This window comes from Oncorhynchus mykiss, chromosome 7 (assembly GCF_013265735.2).
Source record: "Oncorhynchus mykiss isolate Arlee chromosome 7, USDA_OmykA_1.1, whole genome shotgun sequence".
Lineage (NCBI taxonomy): Eukaryota > Metazoa > Chordata > Actinopteri > Salmoniformes > Salmonidae > Oncorhynchus > Oncorhynchus mykiss.
Window position 1 is genome coordinate 13,283,334 of NC_048571.1, and position 24,706 is coordinate 13,308,039.

The window sequence follows — 24,706 nt, forward strand, 5'->3', positions numbered from 1 at the left end:
ACGTAACTTGGAACGACGTAAAAAGCCAAATTAGGTTATCAATCTAAATAATAATCATTGTGGAGCAAATGTGATGTAATAAAGGAATTTCAATAAATCGCAACAGAAAAGACAATCCGCTTTTATTAAACTCGCCAGATCTATTTCCAAATCAATGGATGTCGATTTACTCGTGTGACTGCTATGATTGTAAATAAATCCAAATTGCGCATCTGAAATCTTTGCAAAGAAACACTTGGACAAACTTTAAGGCTATTTTAAGGCTATTTTCTGGTAATGATGTCGTCATTATGTGCCAGATGTTAAGACTACAAACCATTATAATTGGTTTATTTGCGGGATTTACTCGTCATTTCAATAGCTTTGGATCTATTTTATTGTTACACACGCCTCTAGGAAGAGGGAACGCAACAACTCCCCGTGAATTGAAAGATGAATGGGATTGTAGGTGCGGGTAAGGATGACAAAGTAAATTGACCATTTACTGGGAATTTAATGCTTCCTTCACACGGTAATTTGGGGGAAACGGGGCTGAACGGAACCAAAGCAAAGAAAGTAAAAGTCAAAGCCCCCTCTCCTACATTACCTGCCAACCCACTACTTACCTAATTTAGCACCACCTGGTGCGCTAACCAAAATACAGGGGGTGGTCCGTCCAGGTCTTTCCTAGTGTGCATAGACAGTAAATACTACGTGTATGGCCGCAGGCCTCTTGCCTAAGCACTCCCTAGGTGCCTTCCCCTTCGGGAACAAAAACAGAATAATACAAACAAATTCAATTATCATTCAATAATCAAACAAATTCAATTATCATTCAATAATTAAACAAATTCAATTATCATTCAATAATCAAACAAATAACAATAATAATGACTCAAATCTGAGTTTCTGATTGTAATTCAAATATTGAAATGGTTTTCTTAGCTAGATATAGTAGCTAGTGTTTGTTTTAAGATGTAAATTGAACGATTTAGTGCCTTTCTCAGTTCAAATTGAAAGACTTATTTATTCAACATGAATAGCAAGGCGATTGAAGCAATACGTTTTTGTGTTGCCTAATTGCCTGCTAGAATAGGCTACTGAGAACGGTGTCGTTGTCACGCCCTGACCATAGTTTGCTTTGTATGTTTCTATGTTTTATTTGGTCAGGGTGTGATCTGAGTGGGCATTCTATGTTGTTTGTCTAGTTTGTCTGTTTCTGTGTTTGGCCTGATATGGTTCTCAATCAGAGGCAGGTGTTAGTCATTGTCTCTGATTGGGAACCATACTTAGGTAGCCTGTTTTGTCATTGTGGGTTGTGGTGGATTGTCTATGTTTCATTAGCGTCACGGTTGTCACTTTGTTTTGAAGTGTTCACTTTTTTCCATTAAAATGATGAACACTTACCACGCCGCACTTGGTCCGATCCTTACTCCTCTTCAGACGAAGAGGAGGAAATCTGCCGTGACAGTCGTGATTTCAATAACTGAATCAAATATGAATCATTTGGATATGAACTGAATATATGCTTGTCAACAGCCAGTGTTTGTTTTGTTACATGTAGCCTAATCTGACGGATTGTTACCTAAATCTAATTGCATTCTAAAAACAGGTGATCGGCAATTATGACAGAACTGTGAACATGATCACAATTGATAACTTCCAGTTGAATGATTGTTTTCAGTATGTGGATGGTAATGTTATTAGTGGTTTGAATACATTAATAATTCTATGTTTTAGTTGAAAGGTGAAAGAGAGTGGTGCGCTGGGCTCGAGCGGGCTGTAAGGGATACATGCGGGATATTTGGAGAAGAGGTATGAATAGTTGAATGGGAAATGTTTTTGACAATTTCTAATTATTATTACTCAATTTCATAGTTTGCGTAACACCAGTGATTTAAGCAAGAAGGTAATGTCATCTAAAACGATAATGGAACGTGGAACAGAGTCTGAGATTGAAGTAAATGTTTTAGTATCGAATATTAAGCTGATAAGACGGCACCAACTTTTTGAGGGTCCTAGATTTGTTAAACAACAGGTTTTATATGTTCATTAAATCAATGCAACAGGTCAAAATGATAAGGTTACCAGAAAGTGGCTCTGGGATTGTTTACTTTAGAAGGTGTCTATTCTGCTTACTGGGAAACAGTATCATCTGATGTGTCTGAAGTATAATTCTGGATACGCATGGTTTTATCAAGGCTTCCTGCCCAAAATGCTGTAAACTCGACTAAGATTAAAAAAAATTGGATACAGCATAGTGAAAACAAAGTACATGTTCATTTTTTTCAGGACTGATGAAATGTCCACCACCCAGTTGTCTGAGTTTACCAAGGATTCTGTATCTCTCCCTTTGAAATGTTTCCTGAGGTCAGGAGGTCTGTATCCCTCCTTTGCCACAGCCGGCTCCTCCTTTGCCACCTCCGGCTCCTTTTCCAGCTCCTCCTCCACCGGCTCCTCCTTTGCCATCGCCAGGTCCGTCGCATCCTTTGCCACTGCCAGCTCCTTTTCTGGCTCCTTTTTTACCGGCTCCTCCTTTGCCGTCGCCGGCTACATCTCCGGCTCCTCCAATGCCGCCGCCGGCTCCTCCTTTGCCGCCGTCGGATCCTCCTTTGCCTCCGCCTTCTTTGCTGTCGCTGGCTCCATCGCTGGCTCTGGCTCCTCCTTTGCCGCCACCGGCTCCTCCTTTGCCGCTGCCGGCTCCTTTTCCGGCTCCTCCTCCGCCAGCTCCTCCTTTGCCGTCGCCGGCTCCTCCTCCGCCGGCTCCTCCTTTGCCGTCGCCTGCTCTTCCTCCGGTTCCTCCTTTGCCGTCGCCGGCTCCTCCTTTGCTGTCGCTGGCTCCATCGCTGGCTCTCGCTCCTCCTTTGCTGCTGCCGGCTCCTCCTTTAACACCGCCGTCGCCTCCTTTTCTGTCGCCGGCTCCTCCTTTACCGGCTCCTCCTTTGCTGTCGCCGGCTCCTTCTTTGCTGTTGCCTCCTTTGCCGTCAACTCCGCCGGCTGTTCCTTTGCCGTTGTTACCACCGGCTTCTTTTCCGGCATCTCCTCTGCCAGCTCCTCCTTTGCCGTCGCCGGCTCCTCCTCCGCCGGCTCCTCCTTTGCCATCGCCGGCTCTTCCTCCGGTTCCTCCTTTGCCATCGCCGGCTCCTCCTTTGCTGTCGCTGGCTCTGGCTCCTCCTTTGCCGCTGCCGGCTCCTATTGTAACGCCGCCGTCGCCTCTTTTTCCGTCGACGGCTCCTCCTTTACCGGCTCCTCCTTTGCCGCTGCCGGCTCCTACTTTAACGCCGCCGTCGCCTCCTTTTCCGTCGCCGGCTCCTCCTTTACCGGCTCCTCCTTTGACGTCGCCGGCTCCTCCTCCGGCTCCTTTGCCGTCGCCGGCTCCTCCTCCGGCTCCTCCTTTGCCGTTGCTGCCGCCAGCTCCTTCTTTGCTGTCGCTGGCTCCATCGCTTGCTCTGGCTTCTCCTTTGCCACCCCCGGCTCCTCCTTTAACATCGCTGTTGCCTCCTTTCCCGTCGCATCCTTTTCCATCGCCACCTTTTTTGTCGCCGCCTCCTCCTTTGCCATCTCCGGCTCCTCCTTTCCCATCACCGGCTCCACCTTTGCCATCGCCGGCTCCTCCTTTTCCGCCACCGGCTCCTCCTTTACCGGCTCCTCCTTTGCCGTCGCCATCTCCTCCTCCGGCTCTTTCTTTGCTGTCGCCGGCTCTTCCTCCGGTTCCTCCTTTGCCGTCGCCGGCTCCTCCTTTGCTGTCGCTGGCTCCGTCGCTGGGTCTGGCTCCTCCTTTGCCGCTGCCGGCTCCTCCTTTAACGCCGCCGTCGCCTCCTTTTCCATCGCCGGCTCCTTCTTTACCGGCTCCTCCTTTGCCGCCGCAGGCTCCTCCTCCGGTTCCTTTGCCGTCGCCGGCTCCTCCTCCGGCTCCTCCTTTGCCGTTGCCGCCACCGGCTCCTTCTTTGCTGTCGCTGGCTCCATCGCTTGCTCTGGCTCCTCCTTTAACACCACCGTTGCCTCCTTTCCCGTCACATCCTTTTCCATCGCCACCTTTTTTGTCGCCGGCTCCTCCTTTGCCATCTCCGGCTCCTCCTTTCCCGTCACCGGCTCCACCTTTACCATCGCCGGCTCCTCCTTTTCCGCCACCGGCTCCTCCTTTACCGGCTCCTCCTTTGCCGTCGCCGTCTCCTCCTCCATCTCCTCCTTTGCTGTCGCCGGCTCCTTTTCCGGGTCCTCCTTTGCCGCCGCCGGCTCCTCCTTTGCTGGTTCCTCCTTTGCTGTCGCCTCCTTTGCCGTCGACTCCGCCGGCTGTTCCTTTGCCGTTGTCACCACCGGCTTCTTTTCCGGCTCCTCCATTGCCGGAGCCGGCTCCTCCTCCGGCTCCTCCTCCAGCTCCTCCTCCGGCTCCTCCTCCGGCTCCTCCTCCGGCTCCTCCTTTGCAGTCGCCTCCTTTGCCGTTGCCTCCGCCGGCTGTTCCTTTGCCTTCGTCGCCACCGGCTCCTCCTTTGCTGTCATCGGCTCCTCCTTTGCTGTCGCCGGCTCCATCGCCTCCTTTGCCGCCGCCGGTTCCTTTTCCGGCTCCTCCTTTGCCACCGCCGGCTCCTCCTTTGCCGCCGGCTGGTCCGTTGCCGTCGTCGCCACCTCCTTTACTGGCTCCTCCTTTGCTGTCGCCTCCTTTGACGTCGACTCCGCCGGCTGTTCCTTTGCCGTTGTCACCACCGGCTTCTTTTCCGGCTCCTCCTCCGCCAGCTCCTCCTTTGCCGTCGCCGGCTCCTCCTCCGCCGTCACCTCCTTTGTCATCGCCGGCTCCGTCGCCTCCTTTGCCGTTGCTGCCGCCGGCTCCTCCTTTGCCGTCGCCGGCTCTTCCTCCGGTTCCTCCTTTTCCGTCGCCGGCTCCTTCTTTACCGGCTCCTCCTTTGCAATCGCCTGCTCCTCCTCCGGCTCCTTTGCCGTCGCTGGCTCCTCCTTTGCCACCGCCGGCTCCTCCTTTACCACCGCCTGCTCCTCTTCCGTCTCCTCCTCTGCCGGCTCTGTCGCCTCCTTCGCCAGCTGGAAATGTTCTGGGTGGTGGGATTAACGCTGTGCTCTCTCTCTCACACACACACACGTGTGGGTGAAGGTCCCTAGTTCCATTTAAACAAATGTCTGGTGATTCCATTAGTGGAACCGTAATCTCTGCAGAAACACACAGAAGAACAACATCAATTACAGCCGCTCTCCTACTGCATCAAAAACCCACTGCTTAAATCTACAATATGTAACTTTTTGGGCAACCCAACCAAATTCACATAGAAACGGGAGTTATAGATCTTTCATTCCCATTGAAAGCAAGTCTAAGAAGCGGTAGATCTGTTCTATGTGTGCTATTTATATGCTTCCCATTTCAGTTTTGTACACTAGCTTCCAACACCAGCTGTATATACAATATATTTATTTTTGGTATATTTTTGGTTATGGATCATATATTTCACAACGGTTTAGATGGTACAATGATCCTCTACAACAGGTATTCCCAAAACCCCAGGGGTACGCACAATGTCGTCTGGGGTACGCCAAATAAAAATGTGATTCACATTTTCAAACAGTCCATTTATATTTTCCAACTGGGCTAAACATTTGGGTGAGGTTTTTCTCTCGTGGTAATTCCACTAACGGTCTGCATGTAGCCAAACGTAGCTGCTGTTCATTCCGTTTGCTCTAAAATGTATAAATGTTTTTAAAAAAAGGCCTGAGTCCATATATACACATACCAGCTCTACTGGTAGTACTGCTACTACCAGCAGTAATACACCTGCACCAGTCGACGACAAGTTGTTTTTTTTCCTCGAGCACATCCAATGCTAGCATCAGTAATTCTACATTTGTTGTTAGCCCAGCTAGCATGGACACTGACAGTTGTGAATCTGATGCAGCCAAAGAGCTACTGCCCCCTTACCCGGGAAAGCACGGAACAGACAGGGATGTTGGACCATCGAAGAGGTGCAAATATGATGAGAACTACATTGATTTTGGGTTCACTTATTTTGGGAGTAGTGTCTTTCCTCATCCACAGTGTGTTATATGTGCAAAAGTACTATCTCACAACTGGATGCGCAGACATTTAGTAACGAAACATGCCCACTTGAAAAATAAGCCACAGGAGTTTCCTCGCTACATATTTGTCGCCAAACCCACTGGTTCCAGGTCATCTATAAGTCTCTGCTAGGTAAAGCCCCACCTTATCTCAGTTCACTGATCACCATAGCAACACCCACCCTTAGCATGCACTCCAGCATTTATGTTTCACTGTTCATCCCCAAAGCCAACACTTCCTTTGGCCACCTTTCCTTCCAGTTCTCTGCTGCCAATGACTGGAACGAATTGCAAAAATCACTGAAGCTGGACACTTATATCTCCCTCTCTAACTTTAAGCATCAGTTGTCAGAGCAGCTTACCAATCACTGTACCTGTATACAACCAAACTGTAAATAGCATACCCAACTACCTCATCCCCATATTGTTATTTATCTTCTTATTCTTTTGCACCCCAGTATCTCTACTTGCACATCTATCACTCCAGTGTTAATAAATGCTAAATGTTAATAATTTCACCTCTATGGCCTATTTACTGCCTTACCTTTTGCACACACTGTACATAGATTATTCTATTGTGTTATTGACTGTACATTTGTTTATGTGCAACTCTGTGTTGTTGTTTTATTGCACTGCTTTGCTTTATCTTGGTCAGGTCACAGTTGTAAATGAGAACTTTTTCTCAACTGGCCTACCTGGTTAAATAAAGGTGAAATATATATTTTTTTATAAATGAATCAGACATGGCGGGCCTGGCACAACTCCTGGTATATGTCCGTGACGTTTATGGGGGGGTCAATTAAGGAAGATATCCTTTTTCTGCAAACCAGGACAACAAAAGTGGATATTTTTAAAGTACTGGACAGCTTTGTGACATCAAATGGACTTTGGTGGTCAACATGTGTTGGTCAACATGTGTTGGTATCTGTACTGATTGTGCAAAAGCCATCCGGGATAATTATTAGAGTGGTAACGTGCGTGCAAGCAGTTGCTCCCGAAGCCACTGGGTACACTGCAGCATCCACCGAGAGGCTCTTGCTGCCAAGGGAATGCCTGACAGCTTGAAAGACGTTTTGGACACTACAGAGAAAATAGTTAACTTTGTTAAAGCAAGGACCTTGAACTCACATGTATTTCCTGCACAATGCAATGATATGGGCAGCGACCATGTAACACTTTTACAACATACAGAAGTGCGCTGGTTATCAAGGGGCAAAGTATTGACACGTTTTTTAAAATTGAGAGAAGAGCTTAAAGTTCTTTACTGACCATAATTTTCACGTCTCACTGATTGCATGATGACGAGTTTCTCACACGACTGGCCTACCTTGGGTGATGTTTTTTCTCACCTGAATGATCGGAATCTTGGATTACAGGGACTCTCCGCAACTATATTCAATGTGCGGGACAAAATTGAGGCGATGATTAAGAAGTTGGAGCAAGATCTTCTCTGTCAGCATTAACAAGGACAACACACAGGTCTTTCCATCATTGTATGATTTTTTCTGTGCAAATTAATTCAAGCTTACGGACAATGTCAAATGTGATATAGCGTACCACCTGAGTGAGTTGGGTGCACAGTTACGCAGGTACTTTCCCGAAACGGATGAAACAAACAACTGGATTCGTTATCCCTTTCATGCCCTGCCTCCAGTTCACTTACCGATATCTGAACAAGAGAGCCCCATCAAAATTTCAACAGGCGGTTCTGTGAAAATTGAATTTAATCAGAAATCATTGACAGATTTATTGGATTGGGTTGCGCTCAGAGTGTCCTGCCATTGCAAATCGCTCTTAAGACACTGATGCCCTTTGCAACCAGGTACCTATGTGAGAGTGGATTCTCGTCCCTCACTAGCATGAAAACTAAATACAGGCACAGACTGTGTGTGGAAAAGGATTTAAGACTGAGACTCTCTCCAATACAACCCAATATTGCAGAATTATGTGCATCCTTTCAAGCAGACCCTTCTCACTAACCTGTGGGGAGATATTCACAATTTTTGATTAACAAAATATTTTATATGTAACACTGTTAAATAAAGAGCAAAAATACTGATTATTATTTGTACTCGGGTCCTATAAGAGATCTTTGTCACTTCCCACGAGCTGGGTTGTGACAAACTCACACTCATTCTTGTGTTTAATAAATGTATCGTATAGTGTGTGTGTGTGGCAGGCTTACAATAATGGCAAAAAACAACATTTGAGAGTGCGCTGACCCTGGTGCTAGAGGGAGTACTCAGCTGGAGATTGAACATTTGAAGGGGTATGGGACTGTAAAAGGTTTGGGAATCACTGCTCTACACAATGACTGCTTGTTTTTTTCACATAAACGGAAATTAAACTATAAGAATTGAAACCTCTTCATTCAGTACTCCCTGTAACATTTTGACTGTAAAGTCCTGGAGATCCAGAAATCTATTTGCCGCCTTCACCATGTCTAGCTTCTTAGATGTTTTATTAGTTTGAATTAGTGCAATTTATCATGTGCGCTATAAACATAACAAAGTCCACCTTCTTCACTGTTGGTTTGTCGGGATCCTTCTCCTGCATGGCATTCACTGCAGACTGTGAGACATCCACTACCTTCAGCTATTTTCACTGCCTCCACATAGGAGATCTGCTGGATAGGCCTGATCCTAGCTACAGCGACATCCTTACAGGGCACTCCGGGAACGGGATTCCGATCACAATGACAACATCTTTCATCTGCCTCTTCAGCTACTACATACTTATTCCTTCGACAAACTCTGCAGCGGCTTCTGTGCATGTGGTCTCACTGCATTTCTCACACTTCATCAAATGACAGTAAAACCGATACGCTTTGCTCCTTCTTTTGTCCATCATTCGATTCAAGCGACGTTCGTCTACCACTCCTGGAATGTTACCCATAAACCACACAGCCTCTATGGCCAACGAGACACCAGAGATGACACCTTTAACTAGTGCCCTACTCTGAAAATCATAGCTTTCCACATCATACGTCAACATCTTGTGGAGCCACAGAGCCTTCTCCTTTTGCGCTTTTGACACAGGAAAACAACATCATACCGCTCCTGGTCACTGACCGATTCTTCACCCCCAAAAAACATCCTTGCTTGTGAATCACACTCCAACCATCAACTGCTGTTAATTTCTAACTTTAGCCCTTTCTACTTCACCATCGCCCACTCATTCTCCCGAACTGTAGTCGAGCCAAGAGAATGACACAGTGCTTCTTCTTCCTGTGTCTAACTCATTCCACAGAGGGCCGAGTGTCTGAGGATTTTCACTCCTCCCTTGTATTTGATTACAAGGGAGTACTAATTATTAAAAAACTCCCCTCATCTGGTTGTCTAGGTCTTCATTGAAAGGAAAAAACTAAAACCAGCAAACACTAAGCCCTTCATGGAATGAGTTTGACACCCCTGTTCTAGATGAACCCTCTATACTTATAAAACACAGTTATGTATTTAGCATACAAGAATCAGTCAGTTACAGGAATCATCCGAGACAATTACGATTTGGGTGTACTGTAACTGCCAGAGCACTGATTCCAGATCTGTTACGGGGTAAACTATCCACTTAAGTCTCATACAACCTTCCATTCCCCTGTACCGTCATCCCCTGTTTTGATGGACAAAAACTCCCTAGAAAGGCCAGAACCTACTGCTGGATTTTGTTCCAAATAGGCACCACAGCTAATTTAACTAGGCAAGTCAGTTAAGAGTTTGAAGGTAGGCCACTCAGTTCGAAGGTAGACCTTGAAATACATCCATAGGTATACCTCTAATTGACTCAAATGATGGCAATTAGCCTACCAGAAGCTTCTAAAGCCATGACATCATTTTCTGGAATTTACAAGCTGTTTATAGGCACAGTCAACTTAGGGTATGTAAACGTCTGACTCTTTGTTGGAAAAATTACTTGTGTCATGCACAAAGTAGATGTCCTAACCGACTTGCCAAAACTATAGTTTGTTAACAAGAAATTTGTGGAATGGTTGAAAAACAAGTTTTCATGACTCCAACCTAAGTGTATGTAAACTTCCGACTTCAACAGTACCTATTAGTGAGTAAAGTTCCTTAATTCGATTAAAACAGGTTTCTGGATTTCTGGGATGGAACAAAAACAACACTACTGTCCTGTGCTGTGAGGAAGTATGTGTGCAGTGCATGGAAGTATAGTTAATTTGGATAGTATTCAGACCCCTTGACTTTTTCCACATTTTGTAATGTTACAGCCTTATTCTAACATGTATTAAATAGCTTTTTTTCCTCATTAATCTACACACAGGTTTTTTTACATTTTTGCAAATGTATTAATAATAAAAATCGATATGACATTTACATAAGTATTCAGACAATTTACTCAGTACTTTGTTGAAGCACCTTTGGCAGCGATTACAGCCTCAATTATTCTAGGATATGCTACAAGCTTGGCACACCTGTATTTGGGGAGTCTCTCCCATTCTTCTCTGCAGATCCTCTCATGCTCTATCAGGTTGGATGGGGAGTGTTGCTGCACAGCTATTTTCAGGCCTCTCCAGAGATATTTGATCGGGTTCAAGTCCGGGCTCTGGATGGGCCACTCAAGGACATTCAGAGACTTGTCCCGAAGCCACTCCTGTATTGTTTTGGCTGTGTGCTTAGGTCATTGTCCTGTTGAAGGTGAACTTTCGCCTCAGTCTGAGGTCCTGAGCACTCTGGAGCAGGTTTCATCAAGGATCTCTCTGTACTTTGCTCCATTCATCTTTCCCTCGATCCTGACCAGTCTCCCAGTCCCTGCCTCTGGAAAACATCCCCACAGCATGATGCTGCCACCACCATGCTTCACCGTAGGGATGGTACCAGGTTTCCTCCAGGCGTGATGCTTAGCATTCAGGCCAAAGAGTTCAATCTTGGTTTCATCAGACCCGAGAACCTTGTTTCTTATGGTCTTGGAGTCTATAGGTGCCTTTCATCAAACTTTAAAGCGCGCTGTCATGTGCCTTTTACTGAGGAGTGGCATCCGCCTGGCCACTCTACCATAAAGGCCTGATTGGTGGAGCGTTTCAGAGAGGGTTGTCCTTCTAGAAGTTTTTCCCATCTCCACATTGGAAATCTGGAGCTCTATCAGTGACTATCGGGTTCTTGGTCACCTTCTTGACCTTTCTCCCCCATTGCTCAGTTTGGCCGGGCGGACAGTTATAGGAAGAGTTTTGGTGGTTCCAAACTTCTTCCATTAAAGAATGATGGAGGCCACTGTGTTCTTGGCAACCTTCAATGCTGCAGAATGTTTTTGTTTTTTTATCCATTTAAGAATAAGACTGTAACGTAACAAAATGTAGAAATAGTAAATGGGTCTAAATACTGTAGTATACTACTGTATACTATAAACTGTAGTACATTAATAACGTTGTGTTTGTATTACTTTGGGGACCCTGTTAGCAGGTTAAATATGGATCAGAGTCAAGTTAGGGTAAAACTTACTACAAATTCCACCACAAAACTCTCTCAAAAAGTCGATCCAGGTGTCTTGGGGATATCCTGAATGGAAAAAGAAACACAAGAATGTTAGACATTATTAACATTTTCATTCAAATGGTTCTATGTTTTCACTCGAATCCAAATGTAAATGCTTTTATTGTGAACCAGTGAGTATGAAGAATTGAGACAGAAAGAGACAGATAATCATCCTACCAGTCTTTTTCTTCCACACCAAAACTCCTGAGGAGTAAAAAAATACATATTTTATTTTCCAAGTTGATCCATGGTTCTGTAGCTTGTCTTCGCTAAATCAGAGTGAGAAATACTTCTTAAAGTACAAGTCTGCATTAACCATTCTGTCAGCTATTGAGTATGACTTCACCCACATTTACATGCTTAAGCTGCAATAAAAATACATCATTTATGAAAGCACCAATAAACAACATGCATACAGTACCTGAACAAGGCCGACTTCAAATCAATGTGAAAGTAACCGGTGCATTAAACAGCTGACGATGAATGCAAACTATGCTCGATAAATCCTACACATCAAATCAAATGTTATTGGTCGCATACACTTGGATAGCAGATGTTAATGAGAGTGTAGTGAAATGCTTGTACAAAAAAAATCCTGGTGTAACAATGTAAGAAATAATACATAAACATGCATTAACACATGCACTGAAATAAAAGGCACACATCAAAAGACTTACTTAGGCCTACAATCGAGAAGGACACATGAAGACAAAAGCTCAAAGAATGACAAATCACAAAATATACACATGCCTTTTTAAAGGGAAGGCTGTGTCCGTGATTCAGCACCGCTGAATGGACAGCTCCTCTGTACAAGTAGGCATAGTGGAGCTCAGTGGTGTGGTGCTGAAATGGGCAGCGCCTCTGTCTAGTAGACAGCTACATAATTCTTCAGTTTTTGGGCAGATTTTAGGGCATGGTTAGGTAGCCTACAATGCGTATATGAAAATCATAACTGGCATGCAGAACTTTATAAATTGAAGGATAAAGATAAATTGGCACACAAGATGAAAAAGGTTTCCGACCCCCTAGGCTACAGCCACCCTTGTGGAACGGCGCATACAGTGTAGGCCTGTAATGACTTCCCAACAACTGCCTTTTTTATTTTTTAGGGGGTAGATCAGCTTTAATATTGCCGATAGATTGTAGCATCAATCAATGTAATTGTCTACATAATTAACATATCCCCTATATATATATATTTTTGTAAATATACACTACCGCTCAAAAGTTTTAGAACACCTACTCATTCAAGGGTTTTTCTTTATTTTTTACTATTTTCTACATTGTAGAATAATAGTGAAGACATCAAAACTATGAAATAACAAAATAACACATGTTTTATATTTGAGATTCTTCAAGTTGACAGACACCCTTTGCCTTGATGACAGCATTGCACAATCTTGGCATTCTCTCAACCAGCTTCACATGAATTTATTTTCCAACAGTGTTGAAGGAGTTCCCACATATGCTGAGCACTTGTTGGCTGCTTTTCCTTTACCTTGCAGTCCAACTCATCCCAAACAATCTAAATTGGGTTGAGTTCGGGTGATTGTGGAGGCCAGGTCATGTGATGCAGCAGTCCATCACTCTCCTTCTTGGTAAAATAGCCCATAAACAGCCTGGAGGTGTGTCGGATTATTGTCCTGTTGAATTACAAAATGATAGTACCACTAAGAGCAAACCAGATGTGTTGGCGTATCGCTTCAGAATGTTGTGGTACCCATGCTGGTTAAGTGTGCCTTGAATTCTGATGAGTTCTAAACTTGAGATATTGTTAATTATCAGGTATCCTATTGGAATATTGAGTGCCATAGTCTAGGGTCTACACAGGAAGTTAATGGTTATCTGTAGGAGGAATGTATATGGTGGAGGCAATTAAGCTTGGAATGTATTGAGTAAAGGAAGGGCAATCACATGTGGCAGGCACTGATAAAGATGGAGAGATGTGGTTTAGTGAGGAAGGGGGCCGATGATATGTCAGGTCACATTAAGGGAGAAGGAACAGTTTATGGCCACATCACTTACTATCCTGCCTAGCAATAAAGATGTAATGTTTAGAGGGAAGAAGGACGTCACCCAAAATGGGGTATACAGTGGGGCAAAAAAGTATTTAGTCAGCCACCAATTGTGCAAGTTCTCCAACTTAAAAAGATGAGAGAGGCCTGTAATTTTCATCATAGGTACACTTCAACTATGACATACAAAATGAGAAAAAAAATCCAGAAAATAACTTTGTAGGATTTTTAATGAAGTTATTTGCAAATTATGGTGGAAAATAAGTATTTGGTCACCTACAAACAAGCAAGATTTCTGGCTCTCACAGACCTGTAACTTCTTCTTTAAGAGGCTCCTCTGTCCTCCAGTCGTTACCTGTATTAATGGCACCTGTTTGAACTTGTTATCAGTATAAAAGACACCTGTCCACAACCTCAAACAGTCACACTCTAAACTCCACTACGAAAGACTGAATCTGCAATAGGTAAGCAGCTTGGTTTGAAGAAATCAACTGTGGGAGCAATTATTAGGAAATGGAAGACATACAAGACCCCTGATAATCCCCCTCGATCTGGGGCCCCACGCAAGATCTCACCCCGTGGGGTCAAAATGATCACAAGAACGGTGAGCAAAAATCCCAGAACCACAAAGGGGGACCTAGTGAATGACCTGCAGAGAGCTGGGACCAAAGTAACAAAGCCTACAATCAGTAACACACTACGCCGCCAGGGACTCAAATCCTGCAGTGCCAGACGTGTCCCCCTGCTTAAGACAATACTTAAGCCCGTCTGAAGTTTGCTCGAGAGCATTTGGGTGATCCAGAAGAAGATTGGGAGAATGTCATATGGTCAGATGAAACCAAAATATAACTTTTTAGTAAAAACTCAACTCGTCGTGTTTGGAGGACAAAGAATGCTGAGTTGCATCCAAAGAACACCATACCTACTGTGAAGCATGGGGGTAGAAACATCATGCTTTGGGGCTCTTTTTTCTGCAAAGGGACCAGGACGACTGATCCGTGTAAAGGAAAGAATGAATGGGGCCATGTATCGTGGGATTTTGAGTGAAAACCTCCTTCCATCAGCAAGGGCATTGAAGATGAAACGTGGCTGGGTCTTTCAGCATGACAATGATCCCAAACACACCGCCCGGGCAACGAAGTAGTGGCTTCGTAAGAAGCATGTCAAGGTCCTGGAGTGGCCTAGCCAGTCTCCAGATCTCACCCCCATAGAAAATCTTTGGAGGGAGTTGAAAGTCTGTGTTGCCCAGCAACAGCCCCAAAACATCACTGCTCTAGAGGAGATCTGCAAAGAGGAATGGGCCAAAATACCAGCAACAGTGTGTGAAAACCTTGTGAAGACTTACAGAAAACCTTTGACCTCTGTCATTGCCAACAAAGGGTATATAACAAAGTATTGAGATAAACTTTTGTTATTGACCAAATACTTATTTTCCACCATAATTTGCAAATAAATTCATTAAAAATCCTACAATGTGATTTTCTGGATTTTTTTTCTCATTTTGTCTGTCATAGTTGAAGTGTACCTATGATGAAAATTACAGGCCTCTCTCATCTTTTTAAGTGGGAGAACTTGCACAAGTATTTGGCTGACTAAATACTTTTTTGCCCCACTGTATATACTACCACTGGTGGAACCATGTCTTTGTCTTATGCAGCTGTATGACCCAGTGGGTGAATAAACTTGGTTTGAGCTTTATTAAGCATCCGTGAGTTTATTACTCTGTTTATTTAGAACCTAACAGTTGGCGCTACAAGCAGGGTTCACCACGAATTACAGTCGAACTAGAGATTCCGAATCAGTGAAACAGGAGCCAGCACCAAAAATAAGGTAGGCACAGTTCCTACACCTGTTACCACTCATTCTGACATGTTGGGAAGATGAGAGTCGTAGGCTGAACCAATTATAGGATACGGACCTAGAAAGCCTGAGCTTATTCAGTAGTCCCATTGTATTACCACCAGTTGTAGATTCATGGTATATGGTAAGTCCCAGAAGGTAAGCCCGAGCAGGCTGGTACCTGCATAGGGTAAGTCCTAGGGGGTAAATCCCAAGTGGGTTGGTTCCTGCCAGGACCATAAAGTATAGGGTAATTGTCAGAAGGTAAGCCCGAGCAGGCTGGTACCTGCAGAGGGTAAGTCCTAGGGGGTAAGTCCCGAGTGGGGTTGGTTCCCTACTAGACCCATAAAGTATAGGGTAATTGTCAGAAGGTAAGCCCAAGCAGGCTGGTACCTGCAGAGGGTAAGTCCTAGGGGGTAAATCCCAAGTGGGGTTGGTTCCCTACTAGACCCATAAAGGGAAGGTGAAAGCCCAGCCGCGGTGGCCGAAGTGTGTGTGTATGGATAAATTGTCACGCTTGTGTACTAGTACGGCAGATTGTAGAGAAGTAGTCCATGGAGAAGGACAACAGGAGGGAATGTGGATGGTGATAAGAAGGTTTCCTATCATTTCTGAAAGAAAGCCACATTCATGGTTGAAAGAAAAGCAATAAGATATTCGAATACTGTCTGATTTGTGTGTATTAGCAGTAGCAATAAGGAAAGAGGTTGGTTTATGCCCTATTGGGAGGGGGAACCGTGACAGAGTATGTGGCAATAGGAAGACAACTGTGAATGATTTTGGTAATGTGTGTTATCAACAACAGTGATATTTGAGGCGTAACACTGGAATAAGACATAAGGTCACCCGTATTCTCCAGTAATACATTTGCAGACGCTATTGGATTGGTTCAAATACAAGGTATTAAGTACCATTACCAATTAATAGGCACAAATACCATAACTATACTCCGGGGAAGTGGTTAGCGCTACCTTGGAAAATAGTTAATAAAAGGCGTGTATTAGAGCCGGGAGTGAAGAAGATCTACACACCCTGGACACCATCAGGAAAGATTTCAGAATAATAACTATTGAAATGGCGACAGACGGCCCCAATTCTAACTGTAAAGTGGGGCTAGAGGAAGAGAAGTTTAATAAAGCCATAGAGGTGTTGAAAGAGGAGCACAGGCATTCTACCAATTCTCGAATATCGGAAAAATTGTGCAAAATTGTTAAAATTAGTCAGCATTTCCCTGCGAATGGAAAAATCCAATCAAATAAAGAGGGGGTAGTGGACAAGCATTCTCATTGGGATTTAATAGTACAAGCAGCATTGAGAGTGGAAGCTAATTCAGTTTACTCCGTAGATGTACAAGTGGTTAACGCTGCCACAGTGGAAGTCACTAACAGTGGTCTCAATGGCCAAGGTAGGACAAAGAAACAGAGAGGAAAGGGTAGCGAACCTGTGCTAAGGCACCCGGGGATAGCTCCCTGTTTTAGATGTGTGGCTATCGGTCATTGGAAGAACGAGTGTAAGGAATCCGATTAGGTTATTCCATACTGGGCACGGTCCAAATTGATGCCTCCTTGTGACACATTATGAAGACTGTGACCTACGGCAGGTGGTGCATCTAACCCCTTGTCTTGACTGTAACAGTAGCCTGAACACTACTGTAAATACAGGTAGAACAGATACCCCCTTCAGGGGGTATAGCTCCCTGTTGTTTCTGCTGTTATGTCAATCTGTGCTTCAGAACTATGTACATGTGCAGTGCTCTGTTACTATAGATGTGCTGTTCTTACCTGTTATGACAGCAGCAAGCGCTAATATGACAACACCAACAACAATAGTACTGGTATTGGAAGGCTCTGAAATGAAAACATGTTTTATTGATACTTTGACAGGAGTTGATCAGGTATTCCACATAGTGCAGCACTCAAAATGTCCTACAACACTAGCAGTGTTACTGGCATATCAATACATAAGACTGTAACACACTTATGAGTGTCCACTCACCTGGACCAAACACCTCTCCTACTGGCTCACTGACTTTCCCTTCCCCACTAACAGCATTATTCAGCTTGCAGATGTACTTGTAACTGTTGGTTGATTGGCCAGTGTCGCTCTTAAAGACATTAAACTGTTTTACTCCGACTTCCCACGCCCCCTCTGCCACTTTCCATCTGTAGGTGACGGGTTCAGCATCAGTGGTGTCACCTTCACAGGTCAGAGTGCAGGAGGTTTGGTTGGCGTTACAGGAAGAAGTGATTGTGGGTTTGGGTACTGCATCTGTAAATAGAGGAAAGAAACAGGAATAATTTGGGGAAATGCTTGTGAGGCACTGCACAACCTGCTGTTTCTACATGACCACACACACACACACACACACACACACACACACACACACACACACACACACACACACACTGAAACACTTACTGATAACAGACAGTATATATGTCTTGTCAAGCAGTTTGCTGTTGAACTCCACAGAATAAACTCCACTGTCTGTTTTCATCAATCCACTGATTCTCAGCTCTCCAGTAGTCTGGTCCAGGGTTGTGCGGCCTTTGAAGGCAGCATAGACGTCCAGACCACCAAAATCCTTGTCCCACTCTGCCACCTTGTTCTTCCCATGCTTCCATAGGATGCTTGTGATGAAGTCAGGCACTGTGGACTTGTCCGGCGTCAACAGGAGCTCACCTCCCACTTTAAGATTAAGGGCTTCTAGAAAAGCATTTCATACATGTATCAGAGTATCAATGTATCCAGGGTAACACATTATGGTGAGGGTATAAATATGTAGTCCTAACCCTATTGGCATTGAAAGAGACATTATTATTAACCTTTACTTTTTATGTCTAGAATTCTGCTTGCTGGGTGTATCTGGTCTATGTAGTCTGACCACTTTGACTAGTATTTTCCCCATCACCACTACTGGAGCAGAAATGTATCTAGACTACACCACATATTAAAGTCTTTGTCTACACCCTGTCCCCTATTATATCACTAGCTAGGTTTCCATCTAATCCGCGACAGAGTTTCATGTGAACATTGTAAAATCTGCATAAAACAATATGCACATTTTCCCTCCAGAGAGATGTTTCCATCAAACTAAGTGGGGTTAGGCTATCTACATTATGAGATTATTATGGATAAGAGCGATATTATTTGTATTTGTCAAAAGGCTGCAAAACATTGATGATCATGTCACCAGAATAAGACCCTCGATATTTATTTGAAAGGAGCATCAAATTCATCACTTTGCACTTTCACCACCCTGTGAAGTTAATCATAATTTTTCAAATCTGTAGCCTAATAAACTGCAGTCGTAGTGGGAGGACCACACAACACGTTATCGCGTGACTCCATGTTTACTTCAATATGATGGTTATTATATCAATATTTGCGCATAAAAGCATATTCACACCCCATTTCTCACATAATTCATTTTACACAAAAAGATCCCACCTTGTCTAGAATATTTTGTTTTGTCGACATTTGGAAAGTTTCCCGAAAAATGTTCTGTTTCCATCAGGCCGGTCATGACATTTTTTTTATCTGACATGTACTTTACTCTCATAAAAAAGGTTGGATGGAAACCTAGTTAGTAGCTACGTTTCCAGCCAATTGGCGGCAGATTTTTATGAGAATATTCTAAAATCCACATCAAGAAAATGTGCGCATTTTCCAACCAGTGGTGTTTCCACTTAATGTACTTGTTGCAGATACAAATCAGTGTGTGAGGACATAGTGCACACAAATTCTACTTTTTTGTTTCAGTTTTCATTTACTGAATAAAAATCTAAAGTTCTGTGTGTTTCCAGCATATTTTCAACTCTACTGCGTTGAATAGCAAAATGCCTACGTTAGGCATCTTGGCAGGTGCACTGTGACTAAACAATACATTAATTGCATTAATTGCACAATAACGGTGACAAACAGGGGCCACCAACTGTTAGGTCCCCTGAGTGGTGCAGTGGTCTAAGGCACAAGAGGTGTCACTACAGTCCCTGGTTCAAATCCAGGTTTATCACATTCAGCTGGGATTGAGAGTCCCATAGGGTGATGCACAATTGGACCGGTGTTGTCTGGGGTCATTGTAAATAAGAATGTCTTCTATACTGATGTCATGACGTTGGCCTGGGGGGTAGGTTTATGACAGTTATAAATACCTCTTCCCCCCTTTTTCCTCTCTCTACCCTACTGAGGGTACATTTGCAAAACCCTTGGTTAACATAGAGATTTGGGGCGGCAGGGTAGCCTAGTGGTTAGAGCGTTGGACTAGTAACTGGAGTTCAAACCCCCGAGCTGACAAATCTGTCGTTCTGCCCCTGAACCCACTGTTCCTAGGCCGTCATTGAAAATAAGAATTGCCTGGTTAAATAAAATAAAAAATTCTGGGAACATCAGTAGGTGGGGGGAAATTATATATATATAAATTACTATATTCTGGTAATCCAACCAATGTGGTGGTACTTAATGAATATGATGTCAGTTCGGTTGTCATCTGAGACATTCTCATCAATGATAAGATGACATAAACTCTACAGAGTTATCGGATTCACATGGAATTGTTGTTCAATTTAAATGTTTGAATATGAAATTATTTGTGAGGGGATGAAATGTGATTTTAGCTTCTAAAATGTGAGATGTGGGTTTTCATAAGATAGGGCTGCTCACTCAGTGGCCCGCCCACGTCAAGAGACAGAGGTTGTAAACTATGAAACACACCCCTTTTCTCCCTTGAGCCCTTGATGACAACATAACTTCCTGGTCCGGGGAGGTAGGACGACGGTCCTATGTCAGAATGGTTCAATAAATAACTACAGAACGAAGCGTGAGCTTTGGTTGCGAATGGTATGAACTTTGAACTCTTATTCACGACAGAAGTGATACCTCCTAGCCGTTGAGTTAGCGACCGCAGCTGCAAAAGTAGGTTAGGAAGGAACAGACAGAGTATCCCATCCACCACACAACGATGTTACTACAACATATCCAATTGACAACATGAGACATTCTTCAAAGGACTCGGTTGGGCAACACGGCCTTCCATCTACCACTGAAGCGCAGCTCAGAGTAAATATTTATTGCATTTTCCTTTTCCAAATGTGCGGTAATTTAGAATGCATAAGATACTGTATTTACGATAGCACAGCTTCTCCCTGTGTCCCTCAGTCTTCCCGCTCTTTCACACAAACCCAGCTCTTTTCCTTTGTGTAACAAGCCGTCATATCTGTTCCGCCCGCTAAGGACGTTGTCCTTTATGACGTAATTTGTAATCAAGTTATGATTAATTGTGTAATTCTGTGGAAACCCAATTTTTTTTTTCAAATTGTTAGCCAGGGTTCGTGCAGATAACTAAGAATTTACAACTTTCAGATGAAGTAAGATGGCGATTGATATTGACTGCTATTGATGTAAAATATTACTAGGTCTTTAAGAGTTTATTCGGAAGATAACAGCTCCATAAATATTATTTAGTGGAGCCCGACTCTCTAGTTAATTACATTTACATGATTAGCTCAATCAGGTGACATTAATTATGGAGAAATTATTTTATAGAATAGCATGTCATATCAATTCATCCGGCATAGCCAAAGACATGACACTGACTTGCCAAGTTAAAAAAAGGCTAAAAACATGAAGCAGTCCCAACATCTTACCACCTGGCTATCAGCGGAGCCTTGTCCGGCAGCAAAACAGTTCATTCAACCTCATTTACTGCCTCTTTAAAAAAACATAGCTTATATGGCTGACTTGTTTAAACAAATATGGTTTCTAATGATAATTGAGATATACAAACTATGGCATAAGGGAACAACGAGCGGATAAGAGGCAATCCGTAATTTTGATTTAGACATTAATGAGCGAGTTAGGACTAACGTTGTCAATATAACTATTTGTTCAGCACTTTTGAAATGTACAACGACAGAATTCAGAACATGGGCCGTTCTTACAGTATTGTCCCTGTACACCAAGTCAGAACGTAGGATAAATAATGGGGGCAAATGAGCAGACAATGAAAGCTCTTACAAAATTTGATGATTACATTTCTCTAAAACAGGCTATAGGCTACATGTGCACCACCAAGTCCGAACAGTAGAGGAAATTAAGAGGGGAAAAGGGACCAAATTATTAGCGTGATGCACATGGGCTACTAATAGCTTACTACACAACATACACTTAGTAACGTTATTACCTTCTTAGCTAATCATAAAAATCTGAATTGAAATTATAAAATCAAAAAGTAAAAATTCAAATAAATGCAAGAGCACCAGCCTTTGCCATATGGACACATTGATCCACTAGTGGCTAAAGAAATCCGCGCATGGAACTCAGAAATAGCCTATAGACCAATCCATCATCAACTTAGTAAAATACATAGACCTAAAACAGTGGAAAATATCCTGATGAAAATGCAGGTTCTTTCAATTGCATTCATCTCTCAACTCCGCCTCCCTTTATATCATGACTTGAGCTATCCTTAGTAAAGTGCAACATTGTATCAACTCAGGAGGTTGGTATGCTCAGGCGCGCATGCTCCCTCAACATTATCGGTACAGAGAAACCTCACACATGCTCAATGCAATCTTTATGTAACTAGGCAAGTCAGTTAAGAACAAATTCTTATTTATGTTGATGGCCTATCCCAGCCAAACCTGGACGACGCTGGACCAATTGTGCGCCGACCTATGGGACACCCAAGCAACGCCGGTTGTGATGCAGCCTGGATTCGGATCAGGGACTACAGTGACACCTCTGGCGCTGAGATGCAGTGCCTTAGACAGCTGCGCCACTCCGGAGCCACATGGGGCACTCAATTCAAAAGACAATGAAAAAAATTACAAAACTCTAAATTGATGGTTATGAAACAGACTAAAGCTTATTTCTCACAAGTGTAGCAAGTTGTGAACTCTGCATAGGTTTCCACTCAGAGAATAAGAACGGTAAATTACTGTAATGCATCCATTAAGAGGTATTAATGTAACCAAATGATGGGGATTAACGGTACATTTACTATGGCTACTGGTTACATCTGTAATGGGGAATTGATACAAATAAACATTCGAAGGGCAAACAATTCACACAATGTACAAAGGAATGTGCAGGAATTCGTGGGAGACTGTGTGTCACGTTCTGACATTTATTTCTGTTGTTTTTGTCATTATTTAGTATGGTCAGGGCGTGAGTTGGGGTGGGCAGTCTATGTTTGTTTTTCTATGATTTTGGGATTTCTATGTTTTGGCCTAGTATGGTTCTCAATCAGAGGCATGTGTCATTAGTTCTCTCTGATTGAGAATCATACTTAGGTAGCCTGGGTTTCACTGTTTGTTTGTGGGTGATTGTCTATGTTAGTGGCTTGTGTCAGCACAGGTCTCATTTATAGCTTCACGGTCGCTATTTGTTCTGACTGTTCTGACTTGGTGGTGCACATGTAGCCTATAACCTGTTTAAAGAAAAGTAATCATTGAATAATGTAAGAGCTTTCATTGTCTGCTTATATGCCCCCTTAATTTATCCTACGGTTCTGACTTGGTGTACAGGGAAAACACTGTAAGAACAGCCCATGTTCTGAATTCTGTCACTGTACATTTCAAAAGTGCTAAACAAATAGTTATATTGACAACTTCCATCCTAGCTCCTTCATGAATGTCTTAATCAAAATTACGGATTGCCTCTTATCTGCTTGTTGTCCCCTTATGCCATAGTTTGTACATCTCAATTGTCATTAGAAACCACATTTTTTAAGCAAGTCAGCCATACCCCCCCCCCCCAAAAAAAAAGTCATCACTGAACAAGAAGGGTGCGGTCCTTATTTCTAATCGAAACCCGTATAGACGTTGTTTAAAACCATTCTGACTTTCCATGTTGAAAATCAATATGAAGACCGTGTTTAGACTATTGTCCATCCATAATTTCGTTACAAATATAATTTTTTCAGTGATATGAATCCCTCTCGGTGGCTGCGCTTCTAACTTGAAGTTGCAGCCCACGTAGTGTTCATAAACGACATTATCTTACATATACCTATTGTTCATGATAATCAAAGATTAGGATATGATGTTGTAGGCTAGACTATACAATTAGCACACAATAGCAAACAAGTAGTGTAACACATATTAGGTAGGCCAAAATGCTACATTCGCCCCTGCCAGTCGGTTCAACTTACCTCCGGAGACCACCATTCGCGCCAGACAAAGCCATAAACACAATCTGATGAGCCGTAGTTCGGGCATATCTGCTAGACTGTTATTTGTAAGGATAATAAATAACAGTACATTCAAAAGAGATGTGCTAAAACACTGTGTGCTTAATCTAGGCTGCTTCTGATCTTCTTTTCCCGAGGCTGTGAAAGTGAAACTAAAATGTGGTTTAGTTCCTCACTATTCAAGACCTCTTCGTGGAAATAAAACAACGTTCCATTTGACTTGTAAATAATGTTTCATAGCTGCAATACAATCACACTGTATACCAACACATTGCATTATGTGTATATGCTATTTATATATGCTATTTAAGCAATAATACTTGAGAGGTTTCGCTTCGTGGCTATGATGATAAAAATGTCATAACACATGGCCTCGAGTGTATTTTTACCTTTATACAACGGGTTACCAGCATTAAAAATCAAGATTATTTCACAAACAATCAATTTTCTGACAAAACATGATGCTACATTCACTAACACTGGTTGTCAGGTGACATTTCAGGCGTTCTCTGGTCGTTAGTTATTTTCGTATTGACTGCCATGTAAAGAAAAACTACCCAAGTGCTGGTAGATAGTTCCCGAACCTTGGTTTCTAGGGGCGCTGTCCATGGTACTGAAAACAGTGCTGAAACATTGCAGCAAAGACATTGGTTCTGCAGATCAGAATAGAAACCACAATGACATTTTCTTCGGATGGTCACAGCATCTACAGCTATTTATTTGTGATACACATTGAATTTCACATTTCCATTCATTGTGCAATTAGTGAAGTAGATTGGGCGCCATTTCTCAGGAACAACTGCCTTGTTGTCGCACACAGCTACAGTTGAGGTCGGAAGTTTACATACACTTAGGTTGGAGTCATTAAAACTCGTTTTTCAACCGCTTCACAAATGTATTGTAAACAAACTATAGTTTTGGCAAGTCGGTTAGGACATCTACGTTGTGTATGACTGTCACGCCCTGACCTTAGTTATCTTTGTTTTCTTTATTATTTTGGTTAGGTCAGGGTGTGACAAGGGTGCGTTGTTAAGTTTTGTATTGTCTAAGGTGTTTTTCCCTGTCTAGGGCTTTTGTAAATCTATGGCGTTTTACTATGTCTGGGTATATGTAGGTCTATGGTGGCCTGAATTGGTTCC

At 43.2% G+C, this 24,706-nt stretch overlaps 2 protein-coding genes across 2 annotated transcripts; both read right to left on the reverse strand.

Annotated features, from left to right (window-relative positions):
* Positions 1–1,382: 1,382 nt before the first annotated feature.
* On the reverse strand, positions 1,383–12,625 carry LOC118965252 (uncharacterized PE-PGRS family protein PE_PGRS54-like). Its single transcript, XM_036982628.1, has 3 exons — positions 11,700–12,625; positions 11,490–11,546; positions 1,383–5,139 (listed from the first exon to the last, which is right to left on the reverse strand). The coding sequence occupies exon 3, from the start codon at positions 5,120–5,122 to the stop codon at positions 2,351–2,353; it is 2,772 nt and encodes a 923-aa protein (XP_036838523.1). The 5' UTR covers positions 5,123–5,139; positions 11,490–11,546; positions 11,700–12,625; the 3' UTR covers positions 1,383–2,350.
* Positions 12,626–13,105: 480 nt separating this feature from the next.
* LOC118965253 lies at positions 13,106–23,703 on the reverse strand. Its single transcript, XM_036982629.1, has 5 exons — positions 23,529–23,703; positions 17,795–18,082; positions 17,372–17,644; positions 17,158–17,223; positions 13,106–13,165 (listed from the first exon to the last, which is right to left on the reverse strand). Exons 1-5 carry the CDS (start codon positions 23,593–23,595, stop codon positions 13,158–13,160), a joined length of 702 nt encoding a protein of 233 aa, XP_036838524.1. The 5' UTR covers positions 23,596–23,703; the 3' UTR covers positions 13,106–13,157.
* Positions 23,704–24,706: the final 1,003 nt, after the last annotated feature.

What these genes read in the sequence shown, in the direction of transcription:
- LOC118965252 (XM_036982628.1), bottom strand. Translation starts at nt 5,122, where the DNA reads ATGGAATCACCAGACATTTGTTTAAATGGAACTAGGGACCTTCACCCA.
- LOC118965253 (XM_036982629.1), bottom strand. Translation starts at nt 23,595, where the DNA reads ATGCCCGAACTACGGCTCATCAGATTGTGTTTATGGCTTTGTCTGGCG. An exon ending in GCGAATGGTGGTCTCCGGAG is followed by an intron (nt 18,083 to 23,528) that starts GTAAGTTGAACC and finishes ATGCTTTTCTAG; the next exon opens with AAGCCCTTAATCTTAAAGTG. An exon ending in AGGAGAGGTGTTTGGTCCAG is followed by an intron (nt 17,224 to 17,371) that starts GTGAGTGGACAC and finishes TTTTCATTTCAG; the next exon opens with AGCCTTCCAATACCAGTACT.